Genomic DNA, 17,515 nt, shown 5'->3' on the forward strand with positions numbered 1-17,515 from the left:
TGAATTTGATGATACCCCTTTATGTGAGCTTATAAGTTTTCATGTGAAAATCCGGCCGGTGGATTTTGCATCTGTCGCATGAAATAGTTTAAGCGGAATTATAAAGGATTTAATTAATTGATTAAATTAAATTGTTAGTGATTTAGTTTAATTAACTGATATTTATAATCTTAACATGGGGAGTTAAAATAAGTGTTAGTGAATTTTCAAAATTCATATTGAGGAGTTCAATTACAGTTTTTTAGTGGAATAAACTGCAATGAATTATAGTAGGATTTAATTCATCTGTGGTCCTTTCTATACCTAATAAAAATCTTAACAGACTTAGGTAAAAGGTGGCTTGGGAGAAAAGTTATCCTTTTGAGTTAGAGTAGGATTCTACTTGCACTAGCAGAACCCTACACGTTTTAAACCATTTTGGCTTAATTTCGGGTCTACAAAAAGGAAGACGTTTTTTACCTAATAACTCACTCTTCAGAGTTGTATTATTTTACCCACTCAAACAATTTCGTCTAAGGTCTTACAAGGAGTATAGCAGAAGACTGCAACCTTGGATTCTTGCTCTGTGAAGGACATTGTGCAACATTTTTAAGAGGTTAGTGCTTCTAATATCCGTATTGAATCATTATCTAGTTTACATGTTTGTGATACTTGAGTTGTATGCTTTCTTCTGTTGTGCATGTTCTAATAATTGATATCAGATGTCGTCTTACATTTAACTAGATAATGTAATATAACATGAATAGAGTAACATTAAAATGTGTTATTAAATTATACATATTTGGTGTAGTTATTCTATGAAAACAATGGTGTTTTCTCAAAAAAATGTGACTATTTTAAATAGTATTTTAATTCTGAAATTATGGGTTAACATACCTAAGTATAAACAATGGTGTTCTATTTCATGAAAATAGTATTGTTTTACCCATGTTTGTTGTATTTATTCCATAACAATAATTTTTTATATATATAAAAATGAGATTGTTATAATAATATTTTGAGTTTTGAAATCATGGATTAACATATATAAGTATGTTATGTGATATGAACAAGTCAAAATAAATAGAACCCTAAAAAATGCCAAAAATAGATTTTGCAAATAGGTCATGAATTTGAAATTCTGTCGAACTCCGATTGACCGCAATACCCATCAGCTATGCTCATGACGTACGTCATTTTTCGGGCATTCAGGGGTCGTTTAGATGGGGTTTTGGCCATTTTTCTATTTTTTAGAATTTTTTTTAATAATTCTTTTAAAAGAAAACAGTGATGGTAGGGTTCAATCCCTATTGGTTCCAATCATGTTTTACAATAATATACTGAATTTATATGCTGACATAGGTCTTTTTCATATCGGATAAATTCATTATAGATGATTACTGTAGTTTTGCCTCTAATTATTTTATAACTTGTATTAATTCTCCAATTGAGTTACATGTTGATTCAATGAAACTAGGATTTATAATAGTGATATTTACCAATCTTAAATTGACAGTTTACTCTCCATCTGAGTTGGTCCTATTTTTATGGGGGTAAATATCTTACATAACTTATATATTTTGCATGAATAGTTAAGTTTTCCTAACGAATCTAATTGTTCAATCAGCATGGTTATGTGTAATGTGCTATTTTGAATTTTATTATTCTAATTGCATAACTAATGATCTATTTAATGTGAATATCTCTCAGATTAACCATGTCTTCATTCAACCCACTTATCTCAATTTTGAACCAAAACAAGTTAGAAGGACCGAATTATGTTGACTGGAAAAGGAACCTTGATATTGTCCTAACCGCTGAAGGTTACAAATTCGTAATCACTGAAGAGTGCCCAGAAAAACCTGATGAAGATACTACTGATGATCAGGTTAAGGCCTATGAAAAATGGGTTAAGGCTGATGAGATAGCGCGATGTAACATTCTTGCCTCTATGGCGAATGTATTGCAACATCAGCATCAGTCTATGGGGCCTGCTTATGACATGCTCGAAAATCTCAAAGAGATGTTCGGTGAGCAAAATCGTGCGGCTAAGCAGACAGCCATGAAAGCCCTTTTGAATACCAAGATGGTTGAATGATCATCAGTTAGGGACCATATTTTGAAGATGATGGATCTTCTGAATGAACTGGATGTCCTAGGAGCTGTGATTGATAAGGAATCTCAAGTTGAGATGGTCCTGTAGACTCTGCCTGACAGTTTTCAACAATTTTGATTGAACTATAATATAAACAAAATGGATTTATCACTTGCAAAATTGTTGAATGAGCTACAAGCGGCAGAATCTATTATCAAACAACAAGCTTAAGTTGTGGCACTGAATGTTGAGAAAGCTTCGGTTTCTAAGTCGAAAGGTGGTAAGAAAAAGAAGAAGGCTCATAAAGTTTTGGCACCTGGAGGTACGACTGTTGGTGTGAAAAATCCCAAAGGAAAGTGCTATCATTGCAAGTAACCTGGGCATCATAAAAAGCAATGCCATGCCTATATGGCAAAGTTGAATAAGCAAGGTAATTCAAATTTAAATGTCATTGAAACTTGTTTAGCGACTCTCTCTACCATGTTTTGGTGTGTAGATTCAGGAGCCACTAATCATATATGTACTACTTTGTAGGGGTTTCAGGAAACGCGACGGCTAAGTGAGAACGAAGTTTGCATTTTTCAAGCCAATTGCGAGCAAGCACCAGCTTTAGCATTAGGAGATATTAGAGTTTTGTTTAGTAGTGGTAGAGTTTTAGTTTTGAAAGATGTCCTTTATGTGCATTCTATTAGAAGGAATTTGATTTCAGTTTCGAAAATAATGGATGCTGGTTATAATATTTATTTTGCTAATAAATATGTTGTTATTAAGTTTAATAAATGTTTTATTTACAATGCTGCTAGAGTACATGAGCTTTTTATTCTTAATATATCTTCTCGTTTGCTACAACCAAAAGAATTAAATAACATTAATCTGCCACATAAAAGAAAAAGTATTTTTGAATTGAGCCAAACTTATTTGTGGCACTTACGTCTAGGTCATATAAATATAAATAGGATTTTGAGGTTGGTTTCAGATGGACCTTTGAGTTCATTGAAAGTGGAGGCACTGCCAACATGCGAATTCTGTTTAGAAGGTAAAATGACCAAGAAACATTTTCTGTCAAAAGGAAATAGAGCTAGCGATAAGTTAGAATTAATTCACTCTGATTTGTGTGGCCATATGAATATACAAGTAAGAGGTGGTTTTGAGTATTTTGTGACTTTCACATATGATTACTCAAAATATGGATATATTTATCTGTTGCGCCGTAAGTCTGAATGCTTTGAGAAATTCAAAGAATTTAAGACAGAAACGACATGATAAACATATCAAAACATTGTGATCTGATCGTGGTGGTGAATATCTTTCTACGGAATTTATTAAATACTTATCAGATTGTGGAATTACATCTTAATTATCTGCCCCAGGAACACCACAATAACAAAATGGTGTGGCAGAAAGAAGAAATAGAACCCTTATGGAAATAGTTAGATCAATATTATTTTATTCTGATTTGGCTTCTTCTTTTTGGGGATATGTTTTAGAAACATCAAATTACATTCTGAATCTGATTCCTTCAAAGTCAGTACCTTCAACCTCAGCAGAATTGTGGATTGGGCACAAGCCTAGTTTACGGCATATTCAGGTTTGGGGTTGTCCGGCACATGTGCTGAAAGGGAAAGCGGATAAATTGGAATCGAGGATAGAAGTGTGCATTTTTATTGGATATCCAAAGGGAACGAAAGGAGGTTTGTTTTATTGTCCCAGGGAAAAGAAGGTAATTGTTACAACAAATGCCAAATTTTTAGAAGAGAACTATTTAATGAACCATTTCCTAGAAGTAAACTAGTTTTACAGGAATTAAGCAATGGAGTAGCTAATGACTCATCTCTGGAACGTATCCCGGAAGCCAATATTGACATACCACTGCATTATTGTAGTGGGAGAAATGCCAATAGGCAGCAGAACGCACAGGAACAATTTCCTGACATCTCATTACCCCAAAGTAGTAGGAGTAATGTTGAGCAACCTCAGATTGTTGAGCAACCTAAAATGGTTGTACAACCTTCACTCTAGGAAGAAGTTAATGATATCCCAGTAGCGCAAGGCGTGGAGAATAAGATTGATGCTTCAGTTCCGGAAAATGATGTTATGGTTCAACAACAAAATCAAACTGCACCTGTAGTGACTAGTCGTAGTGGGAGAATTATTAAAAACCTCTCTGGTTTGCGCTATTGAGAGAATCTTATGATAGAATCCATGAAGAGCCTAATACAAAACTTCTTAATTACAATGAAGCACTACAGGATACAGACGCTGATAAATGGGTTATTGCTATGAAATCTAAAATGGAGTCCATGTACTCCAATAAAATCTGGGATTTTGTAGAACCACCTACTAGAGTCAAACCTATTATTTGTAGATGGATCTATAAGAAAAAGAGAGGAGTAGATGGAAAAGTGCAAACTTTTAAAGTTAGGCTTGTTGCAAAAGGGTTTACTCAAAAAGAAGGGATCGATTATGAGGAAACCTTTTCGCCAGTAACCATGCTTAAATTTATTAGGATTCTCTTATCCATTGTTGCTCATTACGATTATGAGATTTGGCAAATGGATGTCAAGACGGCTTTTCTTAATTGACGTCTTGATGAGTACATCTTATGGCACAACCAGTTGGTTTCATAAAAAGTGGTAATGAGGACATGTTGTGTAAATTAAAGAAATCCATTTATGGAGTGAAACAAGCTTCTAGAGCATGGAATACTTGTTTTGGCACATCGATTAAAACCTTCAGTTTTGATCAATGTGAAAACGAGTCTTGTATCTATAAGAAGTGGGATGGAGATAAAGTTACATTTTTGGTTTTGTACGTAGATGATATTTTGGTCATAAAAAATAATGTGAGCATGTTGAATTCAGTAAAGGAATGATTGTCCTCGCGTTTTGATATGAAAGACTTGGGACAAGCGACACATATCCTTGGGATCAAGCTTATGCGAGATCGCAAGCGAAGGATATTAGGCTTATCCCAATAACTTTATATTGATACTATTCTCACCAGGTTTAGCATGCAAGATTCCAAGAAAGGTTTTCTTCCTTTTAGGCATGAAATCTCACTGTCAAAAGATCAGTCCCGAAAAATGACTAATGAGATAGAAAAGATGAAGGCAATCCCTTATGCTTCTGCTGTAGAGAGTCTCATATATGCTATGTTATGCTATGTACTAGACATGATATCTACTTTGATGTTGGCATGGTTAGTAGATTTCAGTCTAATCCTGGACGAGAACACTGGACGGCCATTAAACATATAATCAAGTACCTGGAAAGGACTAGAGATTATATGTTGGTTTATCACTCAGGTGATTTTGCACCCATTGGTTATATTGATTTAGGTTTCCAATCAAATAGAGATTCTAGAAAATCTACCTCAGGATATATTTTTACCTTAGGAGGTGGAGCCATAAGTTGGAGGAGTATCAAGCAATAATGTGTTGCTGATTCCACCATGGAAGCCGAAAATATGGCTGTCTCTGAGGTAGCTAAAGAGGTTGTTTGGCTCAGGAACTTTCTAAAATAGCTTAATGTAGTTCCTTCAGTTCAAGCACCATTGTACTTTATTGTGACAATAGTGGTGCAGTTGCAAACTCGAAGGAACCAAGAAGCTATAAAAGGAGTAAGCATATTGAGCATAAATATCATTTAATTCAGGACATAAATCAGAGAGGTGATGCAAAAGTGTTAAAGATTGCGTCAGAGAATAATTTAGCAGACCCGTTTATAAAGAGCTTGCCACAAAATATTTTTGACAAGCATGTAGAAGGAATTGGGTATTAGAATTGTAGACGCATGGTTATGAGTCTACATGGGAGATTATTGGGATATACTATTACCATGCGGTTTATATATAATATGTATTTTATTCTTTATGCAACAATTATTTATTTGAATTATTCAACTCAATAAAGTATTATTTTAAATAGATCATTTGTTACATGTATGCCCTTTAGTTATGTAGTAGATAATTTAGTGTATGGAGTCTTAGCTCATGCACAGAAGATTAAATTGTCGGTTCTCATAATTAATAAACTATGTTCATGACACTAATGAGTCACCATTCTTGATTAAGAAACCTGTGACAGATCTTGTAGTAATAGGGCAGACAGCCCAGTCAGCATCACAATATGCAGTCACAACATTACTATTTTTGCTAGATAAAAGTATTCCCTGACCTGGTTAGTTTTTTATATACCTTACTATCCTTAAGGTTGCTATCATATATGACTGTTTAGGTTGCTGAAGAAACTGACTTAGAGTTTGTACTCCAAAGGATATATCAGGTCTGGTTACAGTTAGATAGAGCAACTTTCCTATAAGTCTCTGATAAGTAGCTTGATCAACCAAGGGATCTTCTTCAACTTGACTCTTTGTATTAATTTCCTTATCATATTGTGTTGAAGTGAGCTTGATATTTGTATCAATAGATGTTTCTGCAGGTTTGGCAGCAGTCAATCCGACTTCTGAAATGAGTTCTAAGGCATATTTCCTCTGATGCATATTGATTCCTTCCTTAGATCTTGCAAATTCAATACCTAAGAAATACTTCAGATCTCCCAAATCCTTCTTTTTGAAGGTTTTTTGAAATGAGATCTTGGTTTCTTCAATCACTTTCAGATTATCTCGTGTAATTAACATATCATCTATATACACTTAAGTAATGACAATACCTTCAGTAGTTTTCTTAATGAACAGAGAATGATCAAATTGGCTTTCGTTAAACTGAAACTTTATTAATGCTTCAGAGAATTTAGCATTCCATTATCTTGGACCTTGGTTAAGACCATACAAGGATTTCACAAGTCTGCAAACTGTCCTTGTCTCCCCCTGACTTGAGAATCCTTGAGGCAAGTCCATGTATATTTCATAATATAAATCACCTTAAAGAAAGTCATTATATACATCAATTTGATATATGTGCCATTTCCTAGCTACTGCCAAGGCTAAGATAGTTTTGACTGTTACCATTTTCACAACAGGTGAAAAAGTCTCTTAATAGTCCATTCCTTCTTGTTGACTGTACCCTTTAGCAACTAATCTAACTTTAAATCTCTCAACTTCTCCAAAGCTTTGTACTTTATTTTGTATGTCCACTTGCGGCTAGTAGGCCTTTTCTCTTCTGGTAAGGTAACCAAGTCCCATGTATGGTTATTTTCCAATGCTTTGATTTCTTCTTGCATAGGTTCTACCTATTTTGGGACTTTCACTGCCTCAGAGTAATTTGAAGGTTCCACAGTAGATGAAAATGAGGCAACATAGGCCTTATATTTGGATGACAGATTATCATAGCCTATATACATGTCTAAAGCATATGGTGCATCATTGTGAATGTTCAATGATACAGAGTCCTTCATCCAAACTAGAGGATTTTTGTCTCTTGATGATCTTCTGGTTGCAGGTTGTATGTTCTGTTGAATATCATCTACTGGTTGTATATTTGGTAAATGCTTATCTGGTAGGTGATTATCTGATAATTGTTGTTCAGGTAGCTGAGATATTTGTGTTAGCATTTCATGATTTTATGGTATAGAGACTTCTGAACTTGCTTATGCTTGAATAGGTTGGTTGGTTGGTTAAACCTTCAGTATGTGTAGGAATAGTGTTTGATTGACTGTGTAGGTATGTTTCAAATGTAATTTTAGAGAAACTATCTTATAAAATTCCTATATCTTGAGTAACAAATAGTGGCTATGAGTTTGTGCTTGTTATGCTGAAAGGAAATGTATCTTCTCTGAATGTAACATCTCTACTGACAAAGAAATTATGATTACTTATATCATATATAATGTAGCCTTTGTGAATGTCCGAGTACCCCATATGCATAACCATTTTAGCTCATGGCATCAACTTGTCATGTTCTTGTAGTATCTTAGCAAAACATTGGAACCCTAATATTCTAAGATGATTCAAAGATGGCTTCCTTTTGTATAGCCTTTCATAGGGTGACATATTGGCAATGACAGAACTGGACATTATGTTAATTAAATAGACTGTTGTTAAAATGCAGTGCCCCCAGAATTTGATAGGTATATTTGCTTGAAACCTCATAGATCTTGTAACTTCTAAGATGTGCCTATGCTTCCTTTCAGCTAATCCATTTTGTTGAGGAGTGTAGGCACATCTTCTTTGGTGTATATGTTACACCCTATATTTCCGTACGTAAAACTACGTCGTGAGCAAACTAATGTAGGACCAAAAATGAGATCATCTTTGAAAATATATAAAGTAAGTTAATCATGTTACCTCGGAGGTTACAAATATTGAAGATCATGAACAACAAGTACAAAGAGGGTTGAAAGATTCAAAAGCTAAAGGAATTGAAGAAAATAATATTTCGTCGAAAGTCGACAAGTTGGGAATGTTATAGCATGTACTTTTGGGGTGAGACCAGGGTGTTTAACATGATAGATAGGTTATGTTATGAGTTATGTTATTAGTATGATAGTCATGTGTTATGTTTTAAAGTCAAGCGAGTGGTGGAACAAAGGTCGATGAAAGTCATCACAAGTTACGTTCATAAGTTTTACTGAAACTTTGGGTCAAATGTAACTGTGATTTTATCCCAATATCCTAGGGTTATGGGGTGTTACATCAAATTAAAGATCTATAAGTCTATTTTCTAACTCATTAAACCGTTTGTCAATACGATATCAGAGTAGAGAGATATGGACATTTTTGCGAGACTGCACAGACTGTTACCAACTTGCTTAAACGAGAATCCAAAACTGGGCTAGTTCGAATCATCCAAAAATGGGCCAGTTCGGGACATTCAAAGAGGACTTTTTAAATGCCTATCCCCTTCATATATTAGGCTGATAATAGGAAAAAATAACTAGACTTAATCTCTGCAAAAATTTCCCACAAACCCCAATTGATTTTCTATCCCTTTCAAGTTCAAATTGGAGGTAAAGCCTAGAGTTTGAAGAATCAAGATAGGAGCTGAGTTATCCAACAAATAAGGTAAGTTTAATGCTCTCTTTCATACATTCTTCTCTTCTATAGATGCATAGTAAGTTGTTCTATATTTGTAAGAACTCACTGGACGGTGATCGGAAGCCATGAGTTTGAGTTATTCACTTATAGCGGACTATTTTGTGGACTGTTTGGTGTTGTTGTTGGGATGCGTGATTTACTATTATTTTGTAGAGTTTTGGAGGAAGGGTGTAGAGAAATACCACATAAATGTAGGATGTTGGGCTGGTCGTTTGTCGTAAAATTTTCGGGTTGTTGACACTACTACGACAGTCGTTTTGTGTATGAAGTGATTGGGGCGTGTTGGGCTATTTTGTAGTATTGTGTGGTGTACATAAGGTTGGAAAATAATGTATATATGTTGTTATTATTGTTTTTGGTGTTGTTGGTGTTATCTTGAATTTGGAGGAAGTAAGGATTATAGGGGAGATGCTGTCCATTTTAATACAAAATAAGCTTGTTGTTCGTTGTGCGATAATTGTACCTTTCGTAACTTAATGATAGTATTATTATCATTGTTGTAGATTAAGGTGAGAAGAGGCGAGTTCAACTTGGTGATTGGAAAGACTATGATAAGGTATGTTAAGGCTAAGCCCTTCCTTCATTTGGCATGATCTCGTAGCTACATGTGTTTGATAATGAGACATAAAGAGAAGTTCATATTCATGAATTTATTCACATTATCCTATTCTCAGAAGTTACAGTATTCTCCCTTATCGAGACTTTATATTCAATTGAGTATTGTCTTCTTCCAGTCAAGAGAGAAGAGGGTCTATATATATACAGTATTACAATATTTTTACCACAATCAAGCTATAATCGGTGGGCAGACCCCTATTGGGCAACCTCTGATCAGATGGTAAGTTTTATATATATATATATATATATATATATATATATATATATATATATATATATATATATATATATATATAACGAGCCTATTGTGGTCGAGCGCCTATGAGCGAGCCCATGATGGCCAAGATACAAAGCCTAGTATGGCCGAGCGCCTATGAGCGAGCCTACTACGGCCGATCAGTTACACGTACCGAGCCTTATAGGGCCGAACATTTATTTTACTTACTATATTGAAGGATTTCAGTCAGTGTCAACAGGTAAGTATATCTCCAGATCATCTTTGACTCCCAGTTACTGTCACGACCCAAACCGATGGGCCGCGACGGTGCCCGACTCCTACATGTCGAACATCCTTAAGCATGCATTTAAGATATAAACATAAATAGTGTACGTGAGGGAAACCTGTCCCTAATACATATATACATAAACATGCGGAATACAGTGGGGCGAGCCGGCAAGGCTGGTATAGACAACTATATATCCAAAACTAAAAGCTGACAAGGCCATATACTATCTAACTATACATAACTGTCTACAGACCTCTAATAGAAATATAAATGTATAAAGACGGGACTGAGCCACATCATACCCATATATATATACAAGCATATCGTACCAAAATCAAAAGCAGCTCTGGATCAAATGGAGCACGCTAACTCTCGCTGATCAAGGATCCTAAGAAAGGGGACCGTCAGCTTGCCTACCTGCACTTGCGGGCATGAAACGTAGGCCCGAGAACTAAGGTGTCAGTACGAACAATGTACTGAGTATGTAAGGCATGAAAATCAATACATAAGAGAAATAGATGAAACATGGAATACGGATTTCCATCTGTAAGTCTAAATAACTTTGCAAATCCTAAAACAATTATAACATCATACACGTGCATGTAAATGTCATGGAATGCATAGGTATAGGTGTACATAACATCATCAAGCCTCTGAGGGCATCCCATCATATCATCTCGGCCACTATGGGCAAAATCATCAACATATACTAACTGATCAGGTGGTGGTGCGTTTATAACACCGTAACCTTTTCCCACATCCCATATACATATATATACATATAAATATGCGTATATAACGCCATCTGGTCATGGGTCTGGTACATGTATAAATGAATGAAATTCATGAAAATATGTTAATAATCTCAACATTCCCTTTGTAACAATACTACTACCAACTCTTTCTACAGAAATTCAATAATTCAATGGCACATAGTACCATAATCATCAATAACGACAATGGCCTCACACGACCAATGAGAATAACTAACATAAGAAGCCATACACGTACCTTAAGGTTGTGATGTCTCAGTCGGATCCCTCCCTGGAGGAAGAAATAAGTAGGGATACCTAGACTCTATGTCTTCTTCGGCCTCCCAAGTCATTTATTCCACATTGTTGTTTCTCCAAAGTACTTTTACCGAAGCTACATCTTTGGTTCTCAATCTCCGAACCTATCTGTCTAATATAAAGGTGGGAGTTTCTTCATATGATAGTTGCTCTGTGACTTGAACGTCGTCAACTAACACAACTCTAGAAGGATCTCCGATGCATTTACGGAGCATAGACACATGAAAGACTGGATGTATAGACTCCAAGTCCGAAGGCAAGTCTAACTCATATGCTACCTGGCCTACCTTGCGTATGATCCTATATGGTCCAATGTACCGAGGGCTAAGTTTTTCCCTTTTTCCGAACCTCATAATGCCTTTCATCGGTGATACCTTTAGGAATACCTAATCGTCAACCTGAAATTCCAAGTCTCATTGTCGATTATCCGCATAAGACTTCTGACGGCTTTGAGCTGCTAATAGCCTTTCCTGTATAAGCTTAATTTTCTCGATTGCCTGCTGTACCAATTCTGGTCCTACTAACGTAGTTTCCCCAACATCGAACCACCCTATAGGCGACCTACACTTCCATCTGTAAAGAGCTTCGTATGAAGCCATCTGAATACTGGAATAGTAGCTATTATTATATGCGAACTCCATAAGCGGCAGATGATCACCCCAGCTACCCTTGAAGTCTATCACACAAGCTCTTAACATATCCTTAAGTGTCTAAATAGTACGCTCAGCTTGTCCGTCTGTCTGGGGAAGAAATGTTGTACTAAGACTTACCTGAGTCCCTAATCCTTTTTTGAAGGACCTCCAGAAGTTAGTTGTAAATTGAGCTCCTCGATCCGAGAGATAGGGACACCATGTAGTCATACTATCTCATTAATATAAAGCCTTGCATAATCCTCTGCAGAATATGTAGGTCCTAACGGGCAGAAAATGGGCTGATTTTGTAAGCCTATCAACAATCACCCATATAGGATCGAACTTACGCTGGATACGAGGTAAGCCTACAATGAAATCCATATTGATTACTTCCTACTTCCAAGTCGGAATCTTTATAGCCTGCAATAATCCACCGAGTCTTTGGTGCTCAATCTTGACCTACTGACAGTTAGGGCACTGAGAAACAAACTCCGCTATATCCCTTTTCATTCCATCCCACAAATATACCTCCCTGATATCACGATACATATTTGTTGCTCCTGGATGGATAGAATAACGAGAATAGTGAGTTTCTCCCATAACCTGCCGACGCAGCCCTGCAATATTAGGAACACATAATCGTCCTCGATATCTGAGGACCCCATCTTCTGTGATTTCAAACGGTGTCTTCTCCTTCTGAGGGGTGGTATCCCTATAATGAACTAACACAGGATCCTCGTACTGGCATTCCTTTACTTTAGTTACTAAAGAGGATGTTGCCATATCCTGAATAGTAATTCCAATATCACCTGAGTCCAGTAACCGAACTCCAAGGCTAGCTAGATGATGGATATCATGGGCTATTCCCCTCTTTTCTAGCTGTAAATATGAGAGGCTACCTATAGATCTATGGCTGAGGGCATCGGCTGCTACGTTCGCCTTCCCCGGATGGTATAAAATATCAATGTCATAGTCTTTAAGTAGCTCCAACCATCTCCTTTGACGTAACTTTAATTCCTTTTGCTTGAAGATATACTGGAGGCTCTTTTGATCCGTATAGATATCAACATGAATGCCATACAAGTAGTGCCTCCATATCTTTAGTGCATGAATCACTGCGGATAACTCTAAATCGTGGGTCGGGTAGTTCTTCTCGTATTTCCTTAGTTGTCTAGAAGCATAAGCTATAACCTTACCATGTTGCATCAGCACACAACCCAATCCAATTCCTGAAACGTCACAATAGATAACATAACCATCGGTCCCTTCTGGGAGCGTTAGAATGGGTGCTGAAGTTAATCTGTCCTTCACTGCCTGGAAACTCCGTTCGCAAGCATTAGTCCACTGAAACTTTGCTCCCTTCTAAGTCAACTTTGTCAAAGGTGCTGAAAGGGAAGAAAATCCCTCTACAAATCTCCTGTAATAACCTACCAAACCGAGAAAGCTACGAACCTCCGTCAGTATCGTGGGTCTAGGCCAAGCCTTTACTGCCTCAATCTTTTGTGTATCAACCCAGATACCTTCACTCGAAATGATATGCCCAAGGAAAGCTACAGAGTTCAACCAGAATTCACATTTAGAGAATTTTGCATACAACTTTCCTTTTGTAGAACTCTGAGCACAGTACGCAAATGATCTGCATGCTCAGCCTCTAAACGAGAATACACCAATATATCGTCGATAAATACAATTACGAACAGATCTAAAAAGGGCCTGAACATATGGTTCATAAAATCCATGAATACTACTGGGGCATTGGTCAAACCAAATGACATAACACGAAACTCAAAGTGCCCGTATCTGGTCCTGAATGCTGTCTTCGGAATATTTTCCTCCTTAACCCTTACCTGATGGTACCCGTACCTCAAGTCTATCTTTGAAAAACACTTAGCACCTTGCAACTGATCAAATAAATTATCAATCCTCGGGAGCGAGTACTTATTCTTGATCGTCACCTTATTCAATTGTCTATAATCAATACACATCCATAAGGAACCATCTTTTTTCCTCACAAATAACACAGGTGCTCTCCACGGTGATGTACTAGGTCTAATAAAGCCTTTTTCAAGCAAGTCCTTTAGTTTTTCCTTCAACTCCTTCAGCTCTGCGGGGGCCATTCTATAGGGAGGAATAGACATTTGGTGAGTATCTGGTAGTAAATCAATAGAAAACTCAATTTCTCGCTCTGGCGGAAGACCCAAAAGTTAATCAGAAAAAACTTCGGGAAACTCATTAACCATAGGGATGGACAGCATGGTTGGCGACTCTACTTCCACATCCTGAACCCAAACTAAGTGATAAATACAGCCCTTTCTTATCATCTTACTTTCCTTGAGATAGGAAATAAATCTACCTCTCGGCGACGCCGTATTACCTTTCCACTCCCAAATGGGCTCCCCTGGAAATTGAAATCGGACTATCTTTGATCTACAATCAACGTTGGCATGACAAGAAGCCAACCAATCCATACCCATTATAACATCAAATTCTACCATATCTAACTCGATTGGGCCCGTTACGGTAGATCGACTATGAACCAATATTATAAAACCCCTATATACTCGCTTAGCTACCACTGAGTCCCCAACAGGTGTAGATACCTCAAAAGGTTTAACCAATTCAGGTTTTATTCCAAACTTACTATCAACCAACGGAGTAACATATGATAAGGTGGAACCTGGGTCAATTAGTGCATATACATCATATGAGAAGACTGATAATATACTTGTAACAACGTCGGGCGATGTCTCCTGATCTTGTCGTCCTGCCAACGCATAAATGCGGTTCTGAGGACAGCTCGAGCTAGATGTTCCGCCTTTGTCTCTACCACGACTCATTGGTGCTTGTGAACCTTGCCCAGGGGGGCGTACTGATAATGATGAACCAGCTACAGATCCCACTGGCTGAGCTATGCTTGCATCACTGTCACGACCCAATTTCACCTATAGGTCGTGATGGCGCCCAACACTACAGTTAGGCAAGCCAACTAATAAGTCATACGTATATTGGTTAAACTTTTATTCCAAGAAAATAATAAAATACCAACTTCTACCAATGTGTGTGTGCCAAGACCCGGTGTCACGAGTGCATGAGCATCTAGTAGATTATACAAAACTCCAAATACTGTCTGAAATGAAATAGACAGAATATAAATATAAGAAGAGGCACTGGTAGCTGCAGAACGGCTCAGAAAGGCAGCTCACCACTATGCCTCGGGATGACGTGGGTATGTAATGATAGGTCCTCCACTAGCACCTGTCTCAGATCATGCACAAAAAGTGCACCAAGTATAGTATGAGTACGTAAACAACGTATACCCAGTAAGTATCAAGCCTAATCTCGAAGTGGTAGAGACAAGATGGCCGACTTTAACACTCACTGTGGGTCAATAATAATAACTGAAATATATCTAGAATATTTAAATCAGCATGATTTACAGAATTTACAATAATTTATTTAATCAGCAGAGATAATCAAATTCCTTCAAATGTAACAATTCTCAATATATTAATTAAATTCCTTCAATTCAGAAAAATTCTAATTTATCAATTTAAATCTCATTTACAGGAGTAACAATTAATTCCATAAACAAGCTAGAATAATAATTCATTAAATTCCAAGGATTTTTCAATTTATTAATTAGCTTCTCAAGCTGAAATAAATTATTAAAGTATCGTGTAATTATTATTATTATTATGCACGATTTCAGCCGAGGACGTACGGCCCGATCCAGAGTGTCGTGTACACTGCCGAGGGACATGTGGCGCGATCCATAGATGCATCTATCCTGCCGAGGCGTTCGGCCCGCTCTACAAGAAAGGAGGACATTTTTTTATGTGCCTCCGGAAAGACAGTATGTTTATTATATGATAAATTTGGGAGGAGAACAATTTCTTTTGACAATTAATTGATTTAAATAGAAATCAAGCCTATGAGATTTTCATCCTTTAATATCTTTATCAAATAATTCACAATATATATATTCATATATATATCAATATATATATATATATATATATATATCAATTAATATTAATTAATCAAAGAATACAATTTACACAAGTAATACATGCTTTGAGTCCTAAACTACCTGGACTTTAGCATTAATAGTAGCTACGCACGGACTCTCATCACCTCGTGCGTACGTAGCCCCCACAATTAGCAATAATTATTTAATCTTAATCACCTATGAGCTAATTTCCCCCTCACAAGATTAGACAAGAGACTTACCTCGTCTTGCTCCAATTTAATCCATAATTTTGCCTTTTCCACGATTATCCAACTCCGTCTGGCTCGAATCTAGCCAAAATAATTCGATAAAATCACTAAATATTGTAGAAATCAATTCTATAAGAAAATACTACATTTTTAAGAAAAGATCCCTAAATTAATTAAAAATTCGCTCGCGGGGCCCATATCTCGGAATCCGGCGAAAGTTATGAAATCCAACAACCCATTCAATTACGAGTCCAACCATACCAGTTTCACTCAAATCCGACTCCGAATCGATACCGAAATCTAAAAATTTTGTTTCTATGAGATTTCTAAACTTTTCCAAATTTCAATCTCAAAACACTAATTAAATTGTGAAAACAATGATATACTTGTATATGTAGACCAAATCCGAGTTAGAATCACTTATCCCAATATTTTTCCCTTGAAAATCTGCCAAAATTCGTCTCTGCTCAAGCTCAAGTTCGTCAAAAATGACAAATGGGACGAATGCCCTCTTTTTATAAAACTGTCCAGCACCCTTCGGAACTGGTCCTCGAACTGGGCCTCGATCGGGGCTTCGATCACAGGCTCGAGCCTAGACCTCGGTCATGGCCTCGATCAGGGCATCGAACATGTGCCTTCAATCAGGGCATCGAGCATGGGTCTCGATCCTAGCCCTCGAGCCTTACCTTCGATCATGCCCTCGAGCCTTGCTTTCGATCATGCCCTCGAGCCTTGCCTTCGATCATGGCCCTCGAGCTGGACCTTCGATCATGGCCCTCGAGTTGGACCTTCGATCATGGCTTCGATACACTAGCTCGAGCCGGTACCTTGTCAACCCTGGGCTCGATATCTGGGCTCGATATCTGGCTCGATATCTGGGCTCGATCACAGCCCAGAATGTCCAACAGAAGAGGAAAAATTGCAGCAGCTTTTTAACTCAAATTTTTGATCCGTTAACCATCCGAAACTCACCCGAGGCCCTCAGGGCCTCAACCAAATATACCAACAAGTCCTAAAACATCATACGAACTTAGTCGAACCTCTAAATCACATCAAACAATGCTAAAACCATGAATCATACCCCAATTCAAGCTTAATGAAACTAAGAGTTTTCAACTTCTACATTCAATGTCGGAACCTATCAAATCAACTCCGATTGACCTCAAATTTTACACATAAGTCATAAATTACATAACGGAGCTATGAAAATTTTCGGAACTGGATTCCGACTTCGGTATCAAAAAGTCAACTCATCGGTCAAACTTCCAAACTTAAGTTCTTGTTTTTAGCCATTTCATGCCTAATTTCACTACGGACTTCCAAATAAAATTCCGATCACGCTCCTAAGTCCAAAATCACCATACAGAGCTGTTGGAATCATCAAAATTCTATTCCGGGGTCATTT

The 17,515-nt window shown here is 37.0% G+C and overlaps 2 protein-coding genes across 2 annotated transcripts; one reads left to right on the forward strand and one right to left on the reverse strand.

Annotated features, from left to right (window-relative positions):
* Positions 1 to 1,696: 1,696 nt before the first annotated feature.
* LOC138896124 (uncharacterized) lies at positions 1,697 to 2,077 on the forward strand. The gene has a single exon (XM_070180905.1). The coding sequence runs from the start codon at positions 1,697 to 1,699 to the stop codon at positions 2,075 to 2,077; it is 381 nt and encodes a 126-aa protein (XP_070037006.1).
* Positions 2,078 to 6,127: 4,050 nt separating this feature from the next.
* On the reverse strand, positions 6,128 to 6,711 carry LOC138896125 (uncharacterized mitochondrial protein AtMg00810-like). The gene is made up of 2 exons (XM_070180906.1): positions 6,269 to 6,711; positions 6,128 to 6,149 (listed from the first exon to the last, which is right to left on the reverse strand). The coding sequence occupies exons 1-2, from the start codon at positions 6,709 to 6,711 to the stop codon at positions 6,128 to 6,130; spliced, it is 465 nt and encodes a 154-aa protein (XP_070037007.1).
* Positions 6,712 to 17,515: the final 10,804 nt, after the last annotated feature.

Source organism: Nicotiana tomentosiformis, chromosome 7 (genome assembly GCF_000390325.3).
Source record: "Nicotiana tomentosiformis chromosome 7, ASM39032v3, whole genome shotgun sequence".
NCBI lineage: Eukaryota > Viridiplantae > Streptophyta > Magnoliopsida > Solanales > Solanaceae > Nicotiana > Nicotiana tomentosiformis.